At 35.2% G+C, this 16,114-nt stretch overlaps 2 protein-coding genes across 6 annotated transcripts; both read right to left on the bottom strand.

Annotated features, from left to right (window-relative positions):
- Positions 1-932: 932 nt before the first annotated feature.
- LOC123199307 (MORC family CW-type zinc finger protein 3-like) lies at positions 933-7,661 on the bottom strand. Of its 5 annotated transcripts, XM_044614234.1 has the most exons (17): positions 7,510-7,660; positions 7,169-7,201; positions 7,003-7,084; positions 6,620-6,773; positions 5,923-6,061; positions 5,329-5,722; positions 4,996-5,179; positions 4,163-4,264; positions 3,719-4,048; positions 3,564-3,647; positions 3,297-3,455; positions 2,837-2,920; positions 2,411-2,548; positions 1,826-1,938; positions 1,407-1,540; positions 1,047-1,139; positions 933-1,004 (listed from the first exon to the last, which is right to left on the bottom strand). In XM_044614234.1, exons 2-16 carry the CDS (start codon positions 7,191-7,193, stop codon positions 1,048-1,050), a joined length of 2,214 nt encoding a protein of 737 aa, XP_044470169.1. In that variant the 5' UTR covers positions 7,194-7,201; positions 7,510-7,660; the 3' UTR covers positions 933-1,004; position 1,047. The 5 variants fall into 5 exon arrangements, with proteins under 5 accessions (XP_044470169.1, XP_044470168.1, XP_044470170.1 ...); XM_044614233.1 differs by having other exon boundaries at positions 933-1,139; XM_044614235.1 differs by lacking the exon at positions 7,169-7,201 and having other exon boundaries at positions 933-1,139; positions 7,202-7,635.
- Positions 7,662-9,361: 1,700 nt separating this feature from the next.
- Positions 9,362-15,773, bottom strand: LOC123199306 (trafficking protein particle complex subunit 11). The gene is made up of 8 exons (XM_044614232.1): positions 15,699-15,773; positions 14,091-14,672; positions 13,887-14,010; positions 13,678-13,758; positions 13,226-13,567; positions 12,504-12,670; positions 11,587-12,419; positions 9,362-11,134 (listed from the first exon to the last, which is right to left on the bottom strand). The coding sequence occupies exons 2-8, from the start codon at positions 14,615-14,617 to the stop codon at positions 9,654-9,656; spliced, it is 3,555 nt and encodes a 1,184-aa protein (XP_044470167.1). The 5' UTR covers positions 14,618-14,672; positions 15,699-15,773; the 3' UTR covers positions 9,362-9,653.
- Between the last annotated feature and the right edge of the window lie 341 nt (positions 15,774-16,114).

The following is a 16,114-nucleotide window of genomic DNA, read 5'->3' as shown; positions in this document are numbered from 1 at the left end:
GGGACCAAAAAGGGAAATATTGGTATTATGACTTCTCTGCCCCTACGAGACTTTGTTCACATCAGCCCACAATTATCATGCCAGCAAGATTATAGATATGATCGGGGAATATTAACGAGTATATGTCATGTAACTAGATAATAAATTTTATTAAATAAATAAATTTTATTTATATAAAATAACATGATAGTACATGAGTAGATGATATAATTATTTTATTTTTCAATTGGTTTAAAATTATTTAATTATATATTATTATATCAATTTATATAAATAAATTAATAAAATTTATTTATATATAGATAATATTATACAATAATAAATATAAATAAATTAATGAATTATTATATAATTGAATAATTTATTTTATTTTTAATTTAAAAAAGATTTAATCACGTAATAATAAATATACTGTTAAATTAATTTAAGTTTCTTTCGTAGAATTTGATTAATTTTTTATGCATAGATAAAAGAAAAGTGAAGAAAGAGTAGTGATACAATAAAAACAAATAGTTGGGTATACATATGAAATCTGGAAAGATGTTACAAATTCAATAAAAGAAATTAGATTTTGTTCTGGGAAAGTGATGGTAATGAAGATGAATTAGGGAATTCGGTCTGTCCAAGATTTTGATAGCGTGAAGAGTAAGAACAAGAATATGACATTCCAAACTAATGAGAATGAGAGTTAAAAGATTGACAGAGCTAAAAGTTTAGTTTAACGTTTGGATAAAATATACAAGCTCAAAATCATATTTAATTAAGTTAATGTTGCTAGTTATTTTATAGACCCTCAAGAAGTGATTATTTTATGTAAGGATAATATAGCCACATTATCCTTATAACAATCACACAAGTTAATCTGGGAGGTTATATATATATATATATATATATATATATATATATATATATAGATTATAAATTAAGCTCCATTTGCAAGAAAGAACCAGGTGGGTGTGGAGCAATTTCATATCCTATAAACAGACTACATCATATTCATTACACTAACATAATATGGACTTAATGGTTCATATTGTACATATACAATCAAACCTTCTTGCAGGCTCTTGGAAGTCCCTTTTTGATTCTTTTCAAAGGACGCTTCTCTGCCTCTTCCTCTTTCTCTTTCTCATCCTTCCCTGCATTCCCCACATTCAAAATATCATACGTAACCCAACACTATCACATCTTCTGTTTCAATACCACCAACTTTTACTAGTAAGGAATACTATATGTATTAATGATGACTACTAACAAGTGCAAATAAACCAATGTATTATTATATGATTGAATAATTATATTTCATTTAATCATATGATAATACGTTAGTTTATTTATATTCGATAGTATCCAATCATTCTGTTTATGAAGTATTGATATTTACTAATTTATCATAGCAGTAATACCTTCCATTTTGACGTACTTATCATCTTTCAATTCATCATATCCACTCCGCTTTGTTGACACCGTAATCACTCCCCTGTCAACCTTTGCCTCTGGTGTTTCACATTTTCCATTGAAGGGCTCCATATAACAGAACCTATCCTCATCAAATTCAAAACACTCATATATTACAAATTGCAAACTATATTATATCCTTCACAATGCAATTCTTTCCTTCTATAATGCTCATTATCATGCCAATGCTACCCTTCCATAAAAATGGGGCAGATGATTTCAACTTCCATTGATTTTGCTACTGGTAGCGTTATATTCAGAAGACAGGCAAGTATAGACATCAAATCTATGTCAAATGCAACTAAGAGGTAGAAGGATCCAAGCAAAATAATGCTAAGTAAACTTATTTTGACATGAACATGAATACCAGTCGAGTGGCAAACTCTTGGTGTTAAAATCAGAATCCAACATTCTCCACTTCCTACACTTGTTACATTGTACCCATTCTTGATCAGGTTTGCAGACAACAGTACCCTTGCCCTGGAAGAAAAATAACCTATATCATGTCAAGAAAAAAAGGTACACTTGCTTTAAAAACATCCTCCAAGGCATATTTATCAGATAAAGGACTTGAAACAAAAACAATGATAACTCTGCAGTTCTAAGCAAAAACGAAATCCTTTTCCCTAAATCTCAATAAATCATTTCAGAAATTAAAATGACATTAGAAGAAGAAGAACACTTAGATCCAGAGAAGCGTTGAAGTTCAATAATCAGGTGCCACAGTCTCATAGGAGAGGTGACTGATTGACAACGTAGGTACTAAGTAATTCCCCATTAATGGAATTCATGGGCATTTATGTTTAAATTATCAGCAACAGTGCAATCATTACCACAGGTAATGATTGGAACCGAAAGCTTTTATATTAATCAAATGCAACCATTGAAGTGTTCCTTTCACAAGAAGAAAAAGAAAAAGAAAACCTGAGCAATCAAGGATAGAACTACTTACCAACTGTAGTGAATCAAAATAGGTGTCCCAATATTCATCTGCTACTTTCCCCAGCCACTCCTCCAGTCGAGCATAAGGTTCACAATCTTGGAATCCCTGCTTGTTATTATGCACCCAAACACGTCCATTCCCATCATCCTGTTCCAAAAAAGAAAAGAAATGTTACAGATGAAGAATATAGAAATAAAATGTAGAAGAGATATTTCATAATGTGTTTGGAAAGCAACAAACTAAAAACCTAAATCCAAACTATAAACATATGTCAAAGCAATCTAATTCTGCTCAGTAAATATCTTTCAACAAGTATGTCAAAACAATAGGGTCCAACGTCCCTTACTGCCAGTAACATTGATAAGTTCAAATATTCAATATGATAAATAAAAAATGCTAAAAGAGCCCAATACAAGTTCAGAGGAGAGAGCCAACCATTAAGTCAGTAACATCTATGACACCAATCACGCCTCGACCCACATCTCCATTATGTATCATGCTGCCAACTCTCTTGTAAGCCTAACAAGGTACAATAAACAATATCTTAATAAAGAAGGTTAACTGTTCAAAAGCAGACACTTTTTCAAATAAGACAAGCTGAAATAATATAAAGCTAGAGCTTAATTGAAGAAGGAAGTGATGCCACAGTTGGATAATATTTGAGATCCAAAAACAAGGCTGCAAGATAAAAAGTGAGAAATGAGAAACTACGCAAACTAATCAATCAACGTTAATGGAAAAGCTACAGGGAACAATTTCAGAGTAAATCAGATCAATAAACAGCCACAATATGATTAGAGAGGATTCAGGTGTAAAGAGGAATCTTCAAAGTCAAACTAAAGCATGTGCTAACAAACACTTAACTATAAAATCAAATAAAAAATCCTAAACCCACCTCAATTAAGCGGCCGTGCCAATACAAGAATATTCCGCAGTTTATCTGTTCCCATTCTAACTGACAGCGACCCAGAGTTAGATGAACAGGTTTTCCCATAATGGTACCAGTTTTTACAATTGTTTTGTTCAGTGATTTTGCTAATGGTCGACTTCTAACCTGTTGAAGTTAAGTATTTGGCCAAAATAATAAAACTGGTTTCAGTAAGCTCATATGGCAACTAAAAACCCAAAAACCACAAAAAGAGATCTAGGTAAAAGGCATTACCAGCGACCCTTGAACATAAATCTTCATTCTTGGAACCAAGAACATGACTTCCAGATAAGAACGAAGTGAATAATCTAATGGAACCTTAAATCAAAGAAGAGATATTGTAAGCTAGATATTAATTTCAAATTCTGTAGAAACTAGGCTATGCCAACCTTTTGACTAATCTGGCCAGGGCGAGACCTTATTCTCCTAGAACGGATGTATATGTCACCTTGGTGGAAAGAACTACCACCATTCAAACCATTTTGCCACTCCAAACAATAGTTTGAACCCCATTCATCTAAATTCCATATATATATTTGTGTTCCTGTCTGCTTATCACGAAAGAAACCAGCTTTTTCTCCAATCAAATACTTGTTAAATGGTGAAAACTCCTTAATAGCTTTCAAATTGTACTTTGCAGTAGCTTCGGACTGGACACTTGTATCCAGTTCCATGAACTGTCCTTTCCTGTAGTAGCTTACTATGGGAATCTCAAGATTCTGCAGCATCAATTTATCAAATGATTATAATGTAAATGTATTCAAACTTCATAGTCATGATCAAAGCAACTTGAAATAGAAGAACAGATTTTATAAAAATAGATTGTAGCTTACATCTTTCCCTTGATTTAAAGATTGTGAAAGAAAAGCAATAGATCGGGATTCAGCAGTCTGTGTAAGAACCAGAGCATCCCTACCAAGCCTCATTGCTCCAGTCTAAAAATGAATATCCAGATAAGTATAAGGCACCACACAATCATCCAATGTATTTAGAAGATGTCAATTAAAATCATACAAGCATTTAAAACCGATAATTCTAAAAGAAAATAACTTAGTTACATTAAATTTTAGTCCAAAAATGGTTTTGCAAATCAAGGAGGAACAAACATGAGAAGAATAACTGACCAAAAAAAAAAGACATGAGAAGAATAGATTTCCAAGCCTGATAAAATGGAAGGAGTTTGACTCTTATTTGTTGATGAAAAGCTTACAATGTTTTCTATTACAGATATAGGTAAAACCTAATGCCAAAAACAGTGATGAGTTTTCTCATAATTCTCTCTCCTACCATCATCTATGATTAACTAAGATCAAACATGAAAAGAGAAAATTAATTCCAATTCTATCATTTTCTTTTTCCTTTTCATTTCTTGACCTTCACTTATCAGCATACTGAACTAACTATGAAAAGACTAGGTTTAAGTGGAAAAATACAATGACCAATAAAGTGAAAAAAAACCATTATCAGTAGAAAAAGCCAGGTTGTTATTATTCCCCACAATTTACATAAAACACAAGCAAGCATTCCAAATTTATCACAATAATGCCAAGCTAGGCCTACCACCTTCGAGAAAACTCGAGTTAAAATATTAAACACACCATCAGTTATTATTTTGCAAATAAAAAAATTGTGGTTGACATCCTGATAACAAAATAATAATGTCTACCTTAAATCCAACTCCAAATCTTCCAATACAACCTGGATCATCTGCATTAGGTTGCTTGTGCCCAAAGTATGTCATTCTCACTACATCTTGATGAGTCATTCCATGGCCATCATCTATAACTGACAACATTGGGATATTTCTTCCAGCTTGTTTAAAAAATATGACCTCAATAGAGATCTCCAATCTGTCATAACACACAAAAATAACCAGCCTATTGAATGAAAAATTCCAATCACCAAATTGAATTCTGATATAAATAGTGCACAAGGTTAAGGACAAAAAGAAGCATGAACAGAAAATTAAAAAAATAAAGACAAGAAAAATTGTGCCTACTTAGATGATTTTGCATCCATGGAATTATCAACAAGCTCAGCTATGGCACCAAAAATCCATCCAGAATGTGCCTGACCAAGAGTTTGGAGATAACTTGGGTCTGTCTTAACATAATTTTTCTCCAAGAGTCCATCCTTTTTCAAAACAGAGGGCTTAGTCCTGCTGCAAGTTTCAATTGATGACTCACAAGCAAGGTGATCTCCAACTGCTGGTGACAACTTGAGATCAAAAGTAAAATTATCTTCTGAAGCTCTCATAGGAATAGATGCTTCTTTTCTGCAAGTAGACTCCTTGACCATCTGATCCGGTGAACCAAGACTACCAGTAATGAAAGTCTTGTTTGCAAGTGGTTGCACAATACCTGCCTCACCAGTGTCAATCATAATATCCACAACTGTGAAACACAGATCAAAATATTGTAAGATAAAACCATCCATGACAGTCTAAAATTGAGATTATGAATAAACACACCATGACCATTGAAACTTAAAAGTATTCACTCCTCAAACAATTATAAAGGTAGAACTTATAGGACAAGTGAACCAATGTAACATTGAAGGATGCAACAAATCTTAAAAGAATACAAAGGGTCACCTGATTGCTTATGCCTTTGAACATTAGAGTTATGGCATATTTTCTCCATCTGATATGCAACTCTAACATGGCTAGTATGAGAGTCTTCATTGGGTGGAAGTATGTAGAATGTCCAGAACTCCAATTTTGCAATAGCCACCTTAACAGTATGATTTCAAAACTTCATAAATTATTCTCCATAAAAACAATAAACACAGTATCACATTTTTCTCTTACCAATATATGATATTCTGCAAGTGGTTTGTCTTAATTCCACAACAAGATATATTAAATTTTTTTTTCAGAAAAAAGAAAGAAATTCAAAAGAAAAAAGAGGCAGCTAAAACCAACCATGATCATTTTGAATAAAAGATCAATTGTATGTATTTCTAAAGGTAAAATAAACAAACTAGTGAACCACCACCACAACATTACCCACATATTATGCCGATTGCATTCTTATAAAAACTATAATTTCCAATAAGAAAAAAATTGAAAGCTAATTTTTTCATCCATCAAAATATTAAATGCAGCCTGAATTTGATTTCCCACATGGTTGGCAAGAGGAAACGATGGAAACAACTTTGTTAGCATAATTTTCCAGTCAAAATGGGAAACAAATTGTATGAATGGTAATCGAATGAGGATGATGAGGAGACAACATAGAAGTCCTAAGACAAATGACAAACATCATTAAAATGGAGCAACAACAGTGTACCATGTTGTTTTTCTGAAGATACTTCAAAAACCTGACCCACTCTTTCTGATCCCGAGAGCACTCAGGTGCAGGGCAAAGGAACAAATATGACAAGTGATCAAGGAATTGTAATTCTGTTTTTGGAACAATTTTTTGTAAACGCCATCTTCCAGGCCTGTTAAGGATTTCACATCAGCGAGTTCATGTTGCATTTAAAAAAAAAAAAAATTCATGTACTAACAATTTTGTACCCGTGTTTGTGCCATTATTAGTGAATGTATTATTACTCTTAAAACAAATAACTTTGGATGCAAGACACCATTTTTATGTAGGTTACAATGATAGCAGAGGTAGCAATATCCATTTTGGTCGATCAAAATCATAAACATAGAAAGTATACATACAGTTTTCCAGGAGGGTTTAAGCACTGTGCTCGACATATAGGTTTGTCATCTTTACTAAGCATGATAAAAGGGGTATAAGCATCTGCGGAAATTGGAATGAAAATTTAAATGCAGATATCTAACATCAATCAACACATTCATAAAAAAAAAAAAAAGGCAAAGAAACCTATTTTTGGGTTCTGATCTCCCATTGTTTAACCTGTGACATTTACAAAAGAAACATTAAATTCGGAAGCGAGACGAGCAAGCGACCGTGCGTGCGTGCGTGAAGCAACTAGAATGAAAAACTAAACCCTAGAAAGCACGAGTTAAAAAAAAAAAGTGCACTTTAGAAAAAAAGGGAAAAGAAAACTGAAAAAGAGGAGTGATGTTGAGTTATGCCGCCAAAAAGAGAAGAGAAGAGGTTTGAATTTTTTGTTGATGCTGACATGAAAGAAGAGAAGAAAAATGTAGTAAGGTAAAGAGCAGAGTAGAGAAGAGACGAGAAGAGAAGAGAAGAGAAGAGACCGTCGGAAAAACAAAGGGAAAGAGAAGCGGAGAGGAAGGGCTCTGTGCGACCGACAAAGCCTTCAGTAATTTTTCCGTTTCTGTTTTGTGTGCGTGTGTCGTGGAGGCTGTGGTCTTGCCCCTATTTAAAAACTGAAAAACTTGTAGTATCCTCCTACATCCCAATCGTTATTTACTCTTTTGCCCTCCTGCGCTTTGGATCTGTCTGTCTCCCTCATACATACTAGTTAGGGGATTTAAATAAGGGAGAAGGACTATTTCCCACCCAACTTTTGCTACGTTTTCAAAATGTTACACATGTCAGATGAAAATCTAGTTTTCCCACCTATGAGCTGTTAATGTGGATGGTTTCTGTTTGTATAAGGGTAAAATATCCATTTTACCCTTGTTAGATGAAATAACAAAAATATCTCTCTGTAAAATTCATCCCAAAATTGATGTGAGGGTTTTCCTTCACCCTCCTTAGGTTTTAGAAACTAACATTTCACTTTACCTAAAGTTTTTAAACTTTAAAAATTAACATTTTCACCCCCAAACCTAGGGTTTCCAAATTTTTCAAAAAAACAGTCGCCCCCCACAACTTTCAAAACTAGCAGTTTCACCCCCATTCTTTAACTTCATCTCCCGACGTCGTCTCCGGCGTAGTCACCTGCCTCCTCCTTCTCCTGGTGCGACGACGGTGGTGGCCAAAGAAGGAAGAGACGGAGATCTCCTTCTCCTGGTGCACGGTGCGACGAAGAGACGGAGATCTCTTTGTCGCTCCACCCAGACGACGAAGGATGACTCTTCGTCGCTCGTCGCGTCGTCCAGACGCTACGACGAAGGACGATGAAGCGTCGTCCTTCGTCTGTTTTTCCAGATCTGGACGACGCTTCGTCGTCTAGATCTGGGCGACGAAGGGTCGTCCTTCGTCGTCCTTTGTAGTCGGAGATCTCCCATCGATCGATTGCAGCAGCCGTCGGTGGTGGCCGGAGAAGGAAGCAAACCCTAGGGGGTGAAATTAAACTTTTCAAACTTTGAGGATGGGTTAGTTATTACTTTTTAAAACCTGAAAGGGGAAACGGTAAAATTTTAAAGTTTTAATGTTTTAAATAGTAAATGACGATTTTGCCCCTGTTCCTAACTGAAAAAATGGACGGCGGTTTGGTCATGGGTGGGAAAACTGGATTTTTATCTGGCGTGGGTGACATTTTGAAAATGCATCAAAAGTTGGGTGGGAAATAGTCCTTCTCCCTTTAAATAAATATATGAAAGTATTTAATTTAATAGAGTTGTGTTTTGTTTGGTAATGTGTGATGTCAATAAAATTATATCCAATAAGGGTATAATGGTAATTATAACCAAACTAACATTAATATATATATATATATATATATATATATATATATATATATATATATATATATATATATGATGCATATTCTTTATTTATTAGATCAATTTAATTACTAAGTTGTTGTCTCGTGATATAATGTCCATGCTTTGTAAACACAGACGGTCTGGATTTTAAAACAATGATCTATCAGTTAATTTATAAATTATATGATTTTACTAATCAACAACAATTTTATGATTCAAATTCAAATTGAAACAAATATTTGCTTATTAAATGTTATTCAGTCACTTTGTTTCTCAAATTTAAAATAATAATAATAATAATAATCAAATTTGGTATCCAAATCACTTGAATTGGTATGTGATCCAGTGACATACGGTGCATATTCCTTAATAGATGAAACCTTGAGATATGGTATCAACCCTTGCAAGATCAGACCAGCCGGTCCATGGTCTCGGTTGGGTTTTCAAACAATGCTTTTTCGATTAATTCATAAATTATTTCATGAAAAATAAATAAGTTAAATTTGGTATCCAAACAACTTGAATTGGTAAATAATACAACAAAACCAGTTGTTTATCAAGCTATTTACTTGTACAAATTTCCTATCCAGACACTTTCCAACATTTCAATCACTTGAATCTGATTAAATGATTTCCCAACAGAACCAAAACTTTATTATGAAAGCAAAACACTGTAACTCCACTAATCCGAATGCTTTTTTGTCAGGAATGGATCTCAAGCTCCCCTCTTCAACATGCCAATTACTTCCCTAATGGCTTCCATGCTGCACCACCGGGGACTGGAATTATTCACTTGTGATCGACTCTATTCTTCTCTCACCAACATCATCCATCTTAAAATCAGGCCTCAAAGGAAAGACAAACACTGTTGATGCTGTGTTTGATGGCTGAAACCCGGCTGAATATCTCCCTGAGCTCACTGTAACTTTAGGCAGTGGTTGGGAACCTGAGGCAAGTGGCACAATTTTGTAACTAAGGATGTGCTCAGATTTTGGGAGTATGAAAACCGTGTCATTGTGAGACCCAGCCAACACAAAACTTTGTGAATCTGCCAAAGATAACTTGACCTCTTGAAGCAACTGTGTCTGGTTCTGAATTTTGACCATATATGTGAAGGGATCTCCGAGAATGGCGTAAGGAGGACACTCCAAACTTACAACTAATGGTGATAACTCTACTTTTACATCTGGTAATTTATGTCTACTCAAAACCGATGCTTCTTTTATGTTAAAACTTGAAGGATCACCACTCTCAGAGTCCCTTCTCCATCTCAGACAAACTGTTCCCAGCCTGCACATCGAAGAAACAGACTTGGGAACTACTGTAAATACCTTCTTGAACTCTTCACCTGGCACCAGAAGGGCTGGTCTTAAAAGGTCATTGCCACCATCTTGCACAGAACATGAACTTTCACTTTCGCTAACCTCATTCTCTATAGACATGGATTTTAACTGCAATGGGACCTGAGTGCAGTTCTTGGCAGAAACAATGAGCAAACTAGTTTCATTCAGGGGCAGTGATGCCAATTGCTCAGAACCATGTACGGGCTTGATCCTTGACAGTAACAAGGGGTCCCTGCGGAAAGGCAGCATAAAGTGGTGGCTTATCGCAATGGCGCTCACTCCTTCAATTGGCAAGCTCTTGTGGATGTTGACCTTCTGTGCATTCAAATCATCGCTAAGTGGGGAATAGCCTAAAGACACAAAAAGCATAACTGGTTTAGGTCTGTGCCACTTGATTTCTAATTTGCATGACCATGAGTCTCCATTCTTCAGAAATGGAACAGAAACCAATCCAAAGGATTGCTGAATTTTCTCAAATTTTTCCGAACCCAACTGAGATTCATCTTCCCCAACAATGCCGATAAGCTCAACATGATGACTATCCATAGAGGACGACTCTGTTTCCCTTGGACTAAACAAAACACCTCCTCTTACATCCACCAAGTTGATCTTTAACTCACCAGAGTAGATGTCATGGCCTCTGGAGGACACTGTAACAGGCGCCATGAAGCTCTCTCCGATAAATGCAGGGCCAGAAGCACCTAAATACAAATCTACCAGGGGCTCTGGTTCTTCAACCTGGATAGCCTTCTGACCGGAGAATGCTATAGCAGGATCCTTAGTTGGATAAGTTTCCACACGATCTTCATACTTCCAAAGAGGCAAATCATCCATTGAAGCAGAACTTTCAGCTCTGCAACAAATAGTGAAGTGTGGTCCCATTTTCGCAATTACAGAGACACATTCAAGCTTTCCACTTTTCTCTGGATGAATACAGAAGCCATTTTAAACATCAGATGCTGAGGGATGAAAAACAAAATTATTGATGATTCAACCAGCAGTGCAAGGAGAAAATAAGTGAAATGAGTGAGCTTTAGAATGGTGAGCATTGTATTTGTAGCAGGATCATTCGTAACAACTTGAAATTCCTAATTAGAAGACATTTACTTGCATTAAATGATGATAATTGATGCAATAAAAGTATATTTAGCAGCCACCAAACCAAAACCCATATGACTGTTGCAAATCAACTAAGGTGGTAATAGTTTGTTGTATATACAGTTTGAGAACTGGGTCAAATGAACTGGTGGTATATCAGCACATCATGAAGCCTTACTAAAATTTTCAATGTAAGCCCCTACAGGATCAGACTCAATTAGATCATGTAAATAGAGGAAATCATGCTTATGCAGATGAAACAGAACAGTTAACTTACTAGATTTGATGCCATATGTCAACCGCAACCATTTATTTGTGACAAGTCTAAGAGGAGCACTCTCTACTTGGTGACCCCGTTCCTCATCGGTCATTGCAGCAAATGAAGGTTTTTGAGCATTCAAGATGACAAAATTACACTCAGATTGATTGAACTGAACTTCTAATTGATTGATCTCAACAGTATGGGGCAATTGTGATAGAAGTGACACTGTAATTAGTGTGGATACACCAGGCTTAACTATTTGTTCATGAAAAGCAACTGAAGCAAGAAGTACTACTCTAAGGGGACTGACATGATCAATCTCAATATGAAGTGGAGTAACTCCAATTTTGATTGCATTATTGTCTTCAACTGAGGCTGACCCTGCTTCCCCGCAGACAAGCCCAAAAACTTCCTTATGTATGACTTCTCTCTGTGAGAAACTTGGGGGACCAGCTGGACTATATTCTTTAAATCTGAAAGGCCTGGCATCAGTACCAGATGACACTGGCAGTGCAGCCATTTCAAGGGAGTATTCAACAAAATCTCTCACAACACCTTGTTTCTTAGAGCACTCTCGCAGGAAACCCAATACCTCCCACAATAAAGTAACCCACCCCTCTTGTCTATAATGACTTGCAACACCATCAAAAAGTTGTTTTGCATTGCTGAAATCACCCACAGTAAAATACTCGGTTGCCATCTGGAATGCACAAAAGGAACCCATCCTACGGGCTTTAAGATTACCATATGATTCACAAGATTTTTTGAGCAGAGCAATAATTTCAAAAGAATCTTGAAATCTTTCCCCTTCTGCAATAGCATAGCGAGTGTACTCTTCATCTGTAAGACTGCAAGGAGACAAAAAAATTATAAGATATTGCTTTAAAATAATGAAAACTGTAAATTGAACATATTTGACTTCTAAGACTTACGGTTTCATAGTAACAGAATCCCCTAGCTCAAGTAATTGAGCAAATTGACCCACATAAACTGAAGGCACAACAGATTCAGCACTAGCATCAATCTCAGTAGAAGTTTCTGACATTGACAGAGCAAGTTCCAAAGATGATCTCTTCTCCTTCAAGTAATTTGCAGCTAACTGTTTCAAGATAAATTGTTGAGACTGAGATCCATAAAAAAGTATAGCCTAATTAACCGAAATAGTTAAATGAACTTCTAGATTAATCACTGAACACAATACATGTGGACAGATGGGTGGCATAATATGTGGCTGAATCATTTGCACTGAATATAACATTGTCTGTAAAATGAGAGTAAGCAAGAGATTCCATGGTTAAAATCACAAATTCAGGCTTTGGAATTCCTGGTAAATTCCAGTAATATTCTAATCAAACACACGCACAAAAAGCCCTTAAACAAAGGGATGGATATCACAAGCCAACAAAGATCTCCCAATTGCCAAGAAAGTAGGAACCTTTACATTTGAATAGTGACACTGCATAAAAACAATAAAATACATACATTTTCCTAGGAAGAATTGATCCATAAAGCAATTTGCATTTACTCTAATTGGAGAGGTAAAGAAGAAATTAAATACACATGGCATAAGCACCACAAAGAGAGATACATTTTATTTTTAAGCAGAATACACATAAAAGTCTAAGATGCTAGAAAGGTAAAGATGGCTACTGACCTGATAATAATAAGATGGATGAAGTTCCCACTCAGTCAAAGGTCTTTCTGTAGTACCTGAAACTAGAGATGAAATGTTTTGAATCGAAGCAGAGCTTGTCTCCAGTAATTCCCCGAACACCAAAAATTGTCTGCTCATCCATTCCCAGTGAAGGAAGATAACTTCTGGTGCTCCAACAACCTTTCTGTAAGAAGTATTGTGCTGACGGAACCATGTAACAGCTTCTTTAACCTTTCCACCATGCAACAACAAATTTGATATTTTAAAATGCAATTGCTCTGCCACAGTTTTAATCTCAACCAAGCGTTGAATTGGAGGCAACCTTGTTGATGTCCCAATCATCTGTATACAAAATCAAGAAAAACTCTAAGTATTAGAAATCTCTATTACGGCTATGAATCGCATAATAAGTGAAAGAGACAGCAATGAAATATACAAGAATGAAAAAATACCTCCCTCAATGCATGATAGGCATCCTCGTATAACCTCACAGCTTCAGCCCAATCTCTTCGAAACTCTGCATATACTGCAGTCTAGCAACAGAATATATTTAAATAAGCAATCAGGTAATCCTTTATTCCAACACCCATTTAAAGGAAGACACAACCAACAAAATTAAGCAGTTTAATGAAATGATTTGAAAGAAAGCAAAAATTCATACTTTGAAGCAAGAACGAATATTGAAATCAATAGAATTGATGCCCTTCTTTTCGACTCGCGTTTTAATCCTTTTTCCTTCGTCCCTGTAATAAATGTTTGCCAATTCCGCAAAAGTGCTCCCCAGCCTAAAGAAAAATGCTTCGAACTCAGTGTGATACTAGTAACAATAACTTGAAATAAAAAAAATAAATACAGAGCGGCATGCCTGTTAAGAGAATGTTGCAATTGAGAAGCATCATCAGGATTGAAGGTAAGAATGTATTTGGCATCTAATTCAGCACGCCTACGGAGAGCAAGAAAACGATCTTCATTGATATCATCACCATCTTTGAGGATAATAATAAGAAGGAACTTGATGTTCCTGGGACGAATAACGGCTTTGAGATTGTCCAGATCGGAGCAGACCTGAAGCCACTTGGTGGGATCACCGGAGAGCTGATCGGAAGAAAAAAGAGGGGCAACGACGGAAGGAATTCGAGTGCGATGCTTGACGAGCCAGTCTCTTTTGAGAATGCCCGCTTGTCCTTGGGGTTGTGAGTCAACAGGAAGAGGTGGCTTATTGGATTTGGGTAATAAGAGTAATAGTTTGGATAAATCAGGCAAGGCTAAGGTGTTAATTGGCGGTTGATGAGAGAGCAAGTGTGTTGAGATGAGATGATGATGCTGTGCAAAACCAACCAGTGACACCAAACTCACTGGTGGCGTTCGCAACTCCTCAGGGTAATCTTCCATTTCCGTTTATTTTCGCCTTCTTTCTCCTGAAACTCGTTTTAAGGATTTTGCAGATCTAGACCAGGTAAGGCCACCCAATTTAGCCCATTCATCGTGCTCATAACCCTTAGCCCATAACATTAAAATAAATGACTTGTTTTTCCATTATTGATTTTGCTATTGACGCTCAAATCCAATTTAACAAAAAAAAATGATCAACTTGGCTCGATTTAATTGGCAATTCTATGATGCTAATAAAGAAGAGTCACCCTATTCTATAATGCTAATAAAGAAGAGTCATAAAAGAATAAAAAAAATTATTGTCAAAGAGAAAAAAAAGAAGAGGAATTATTGACAAAATATCACCTCAAGCTAAACTTAAGATCGATAAATTGAAATTTCAGTTTAAGTTTAATTTATTTAAATTGAATAGCAATGTCAATGTATACAGACTTAGATTGCATCCACCCATCTTGATGAATGTCAAAATTTGATTTGAAATTTATAATCTAAGCCTTATAACTTATACCTAACACAATTTAGTATTTCACTCATGCCCTAATCAATAATAATTTTTCTATAAATAATATTGAAATAAATTGATTTATTTTATACTTTCGAAAAAGGGCAAAAAAGAAGATAATAATTGATTTTTATACTTTACAATGATAATGATACTATATAATTACATTGAATAGCGTAAGATATTAATTTTTGAAAAAAGTACATAATTATTTACAACTTTCCTATATATCTCCCAAGTTGTGCATCTTGACATCTTGTAATTCCTGATGAACCTGCAACACCCAAATAAAAAGAGAAACTCTCCCTTCATACTAGTTTTATTTTTCATTTTATAATGATATTTATCTCCATGGGTAACAATTATATATAGTAATTCTATACCTAGAAAAAATATATACTAATGAATATAAAAAGTGATGTTTTATTGGTGATTTAATTTTTATTTTATTTTTAATTTAAAATAATTCAATTAGGTGATAACATAACAGTTTATTTGTATTCATTAATACTTAACTGTTATACATGAAAGTATTAAAATCTAATACATACACAAGAAAGAAAATATGATGATTTATACCTGAATGTACGAAGTTTGAATCAAGCTCAGCTGATAAGAATTTAGATGATAAGTCGTGTATCCTACATAGGCTGTGTCCTCGAGCTGCTGCAAAATACAAACACAGAAATTACTCTTAGTATGTATATGCGTTTTGTATGTGAAACTTTTGTTGGAATAGAGACAACCATTGAAAGTCTTATATCTTTTAGCTCTAGTTCTCTAACAAATATGGAAACACTGCTAAACCAAACAAGGGTCAAATTGAGATTAAGCTCGACTTTTTCAAATTGTCAAAGAAGTTGTTATTTGGGAGAAAGAAGAAAAAGAATCACCAGCAAGCTAATTTTCCAGTGAGCTGATGCCAACACGGCAAGAGGATTTAAGCCTAGCCAAACATCGATCCAAGTCTGAGCAGCTCAGATTGTATCTGCCCC

Source organism: Mangifera indica, chromosome 16, assembly GCF_011075055.1.
Source record: "Mangifera indica cultivar Alphonso chromosome 16, CATAS_Mindica_2.1, whole genome shotgun sequence".
NCBI lineage: Eukaryota > Viridiplantae > Streptophyta > Magnoliopsida > Sapindales > Anacardiaceae > Mangifera > Mangifera indica.
The sequence above is the reverse complement of the archived record's forward strand: the minus strand, read 5'-3'. Positions and strand labels throughout refer to the sequence as shown.

Coding starts and splice junctions, on each gene's coding strand:
- LOC123199306 (XM_044614232.1), bottom strand. CDS start 14,617: ATGGAAGATTACCCTGAGGAGTTGCGAACGCCACCAGTGAGTTTGGTG. Junction 13,759..13,886: donor ATATTCGTTCTTGCTTCAAA/GTATGAATTTTT, acceptor TTCTGTTGCTAG/ACTGCAGTATATGCAGAGTT. Junction 12,420..12,503: donor GATTCTGTTACTATGAAACC/GTAAGTCTTAGA, acceptor GTCTCCTTGCAG/TCTTACAGATGAAGAGTACA.
- LOC123199307 (XM_044614233.1), bottom strand. CDS start 7,193: ATGGGAGATCAGAACCCAAAAATAG. Junction 2,549..2,836: donor TAGATGTTACTGACTTAATG/GTTGGCTCTCTC, acceptor TTTTTGGAACAG/GATGATGGGAATGGACGTGT. Junction 1,541..1,825: donor AAGAGTTTGCCACTCGACTG/GTATTCATGTTC, acceptor TGATGAGGATAG/GTTCTGTTATATGGAGCCCT.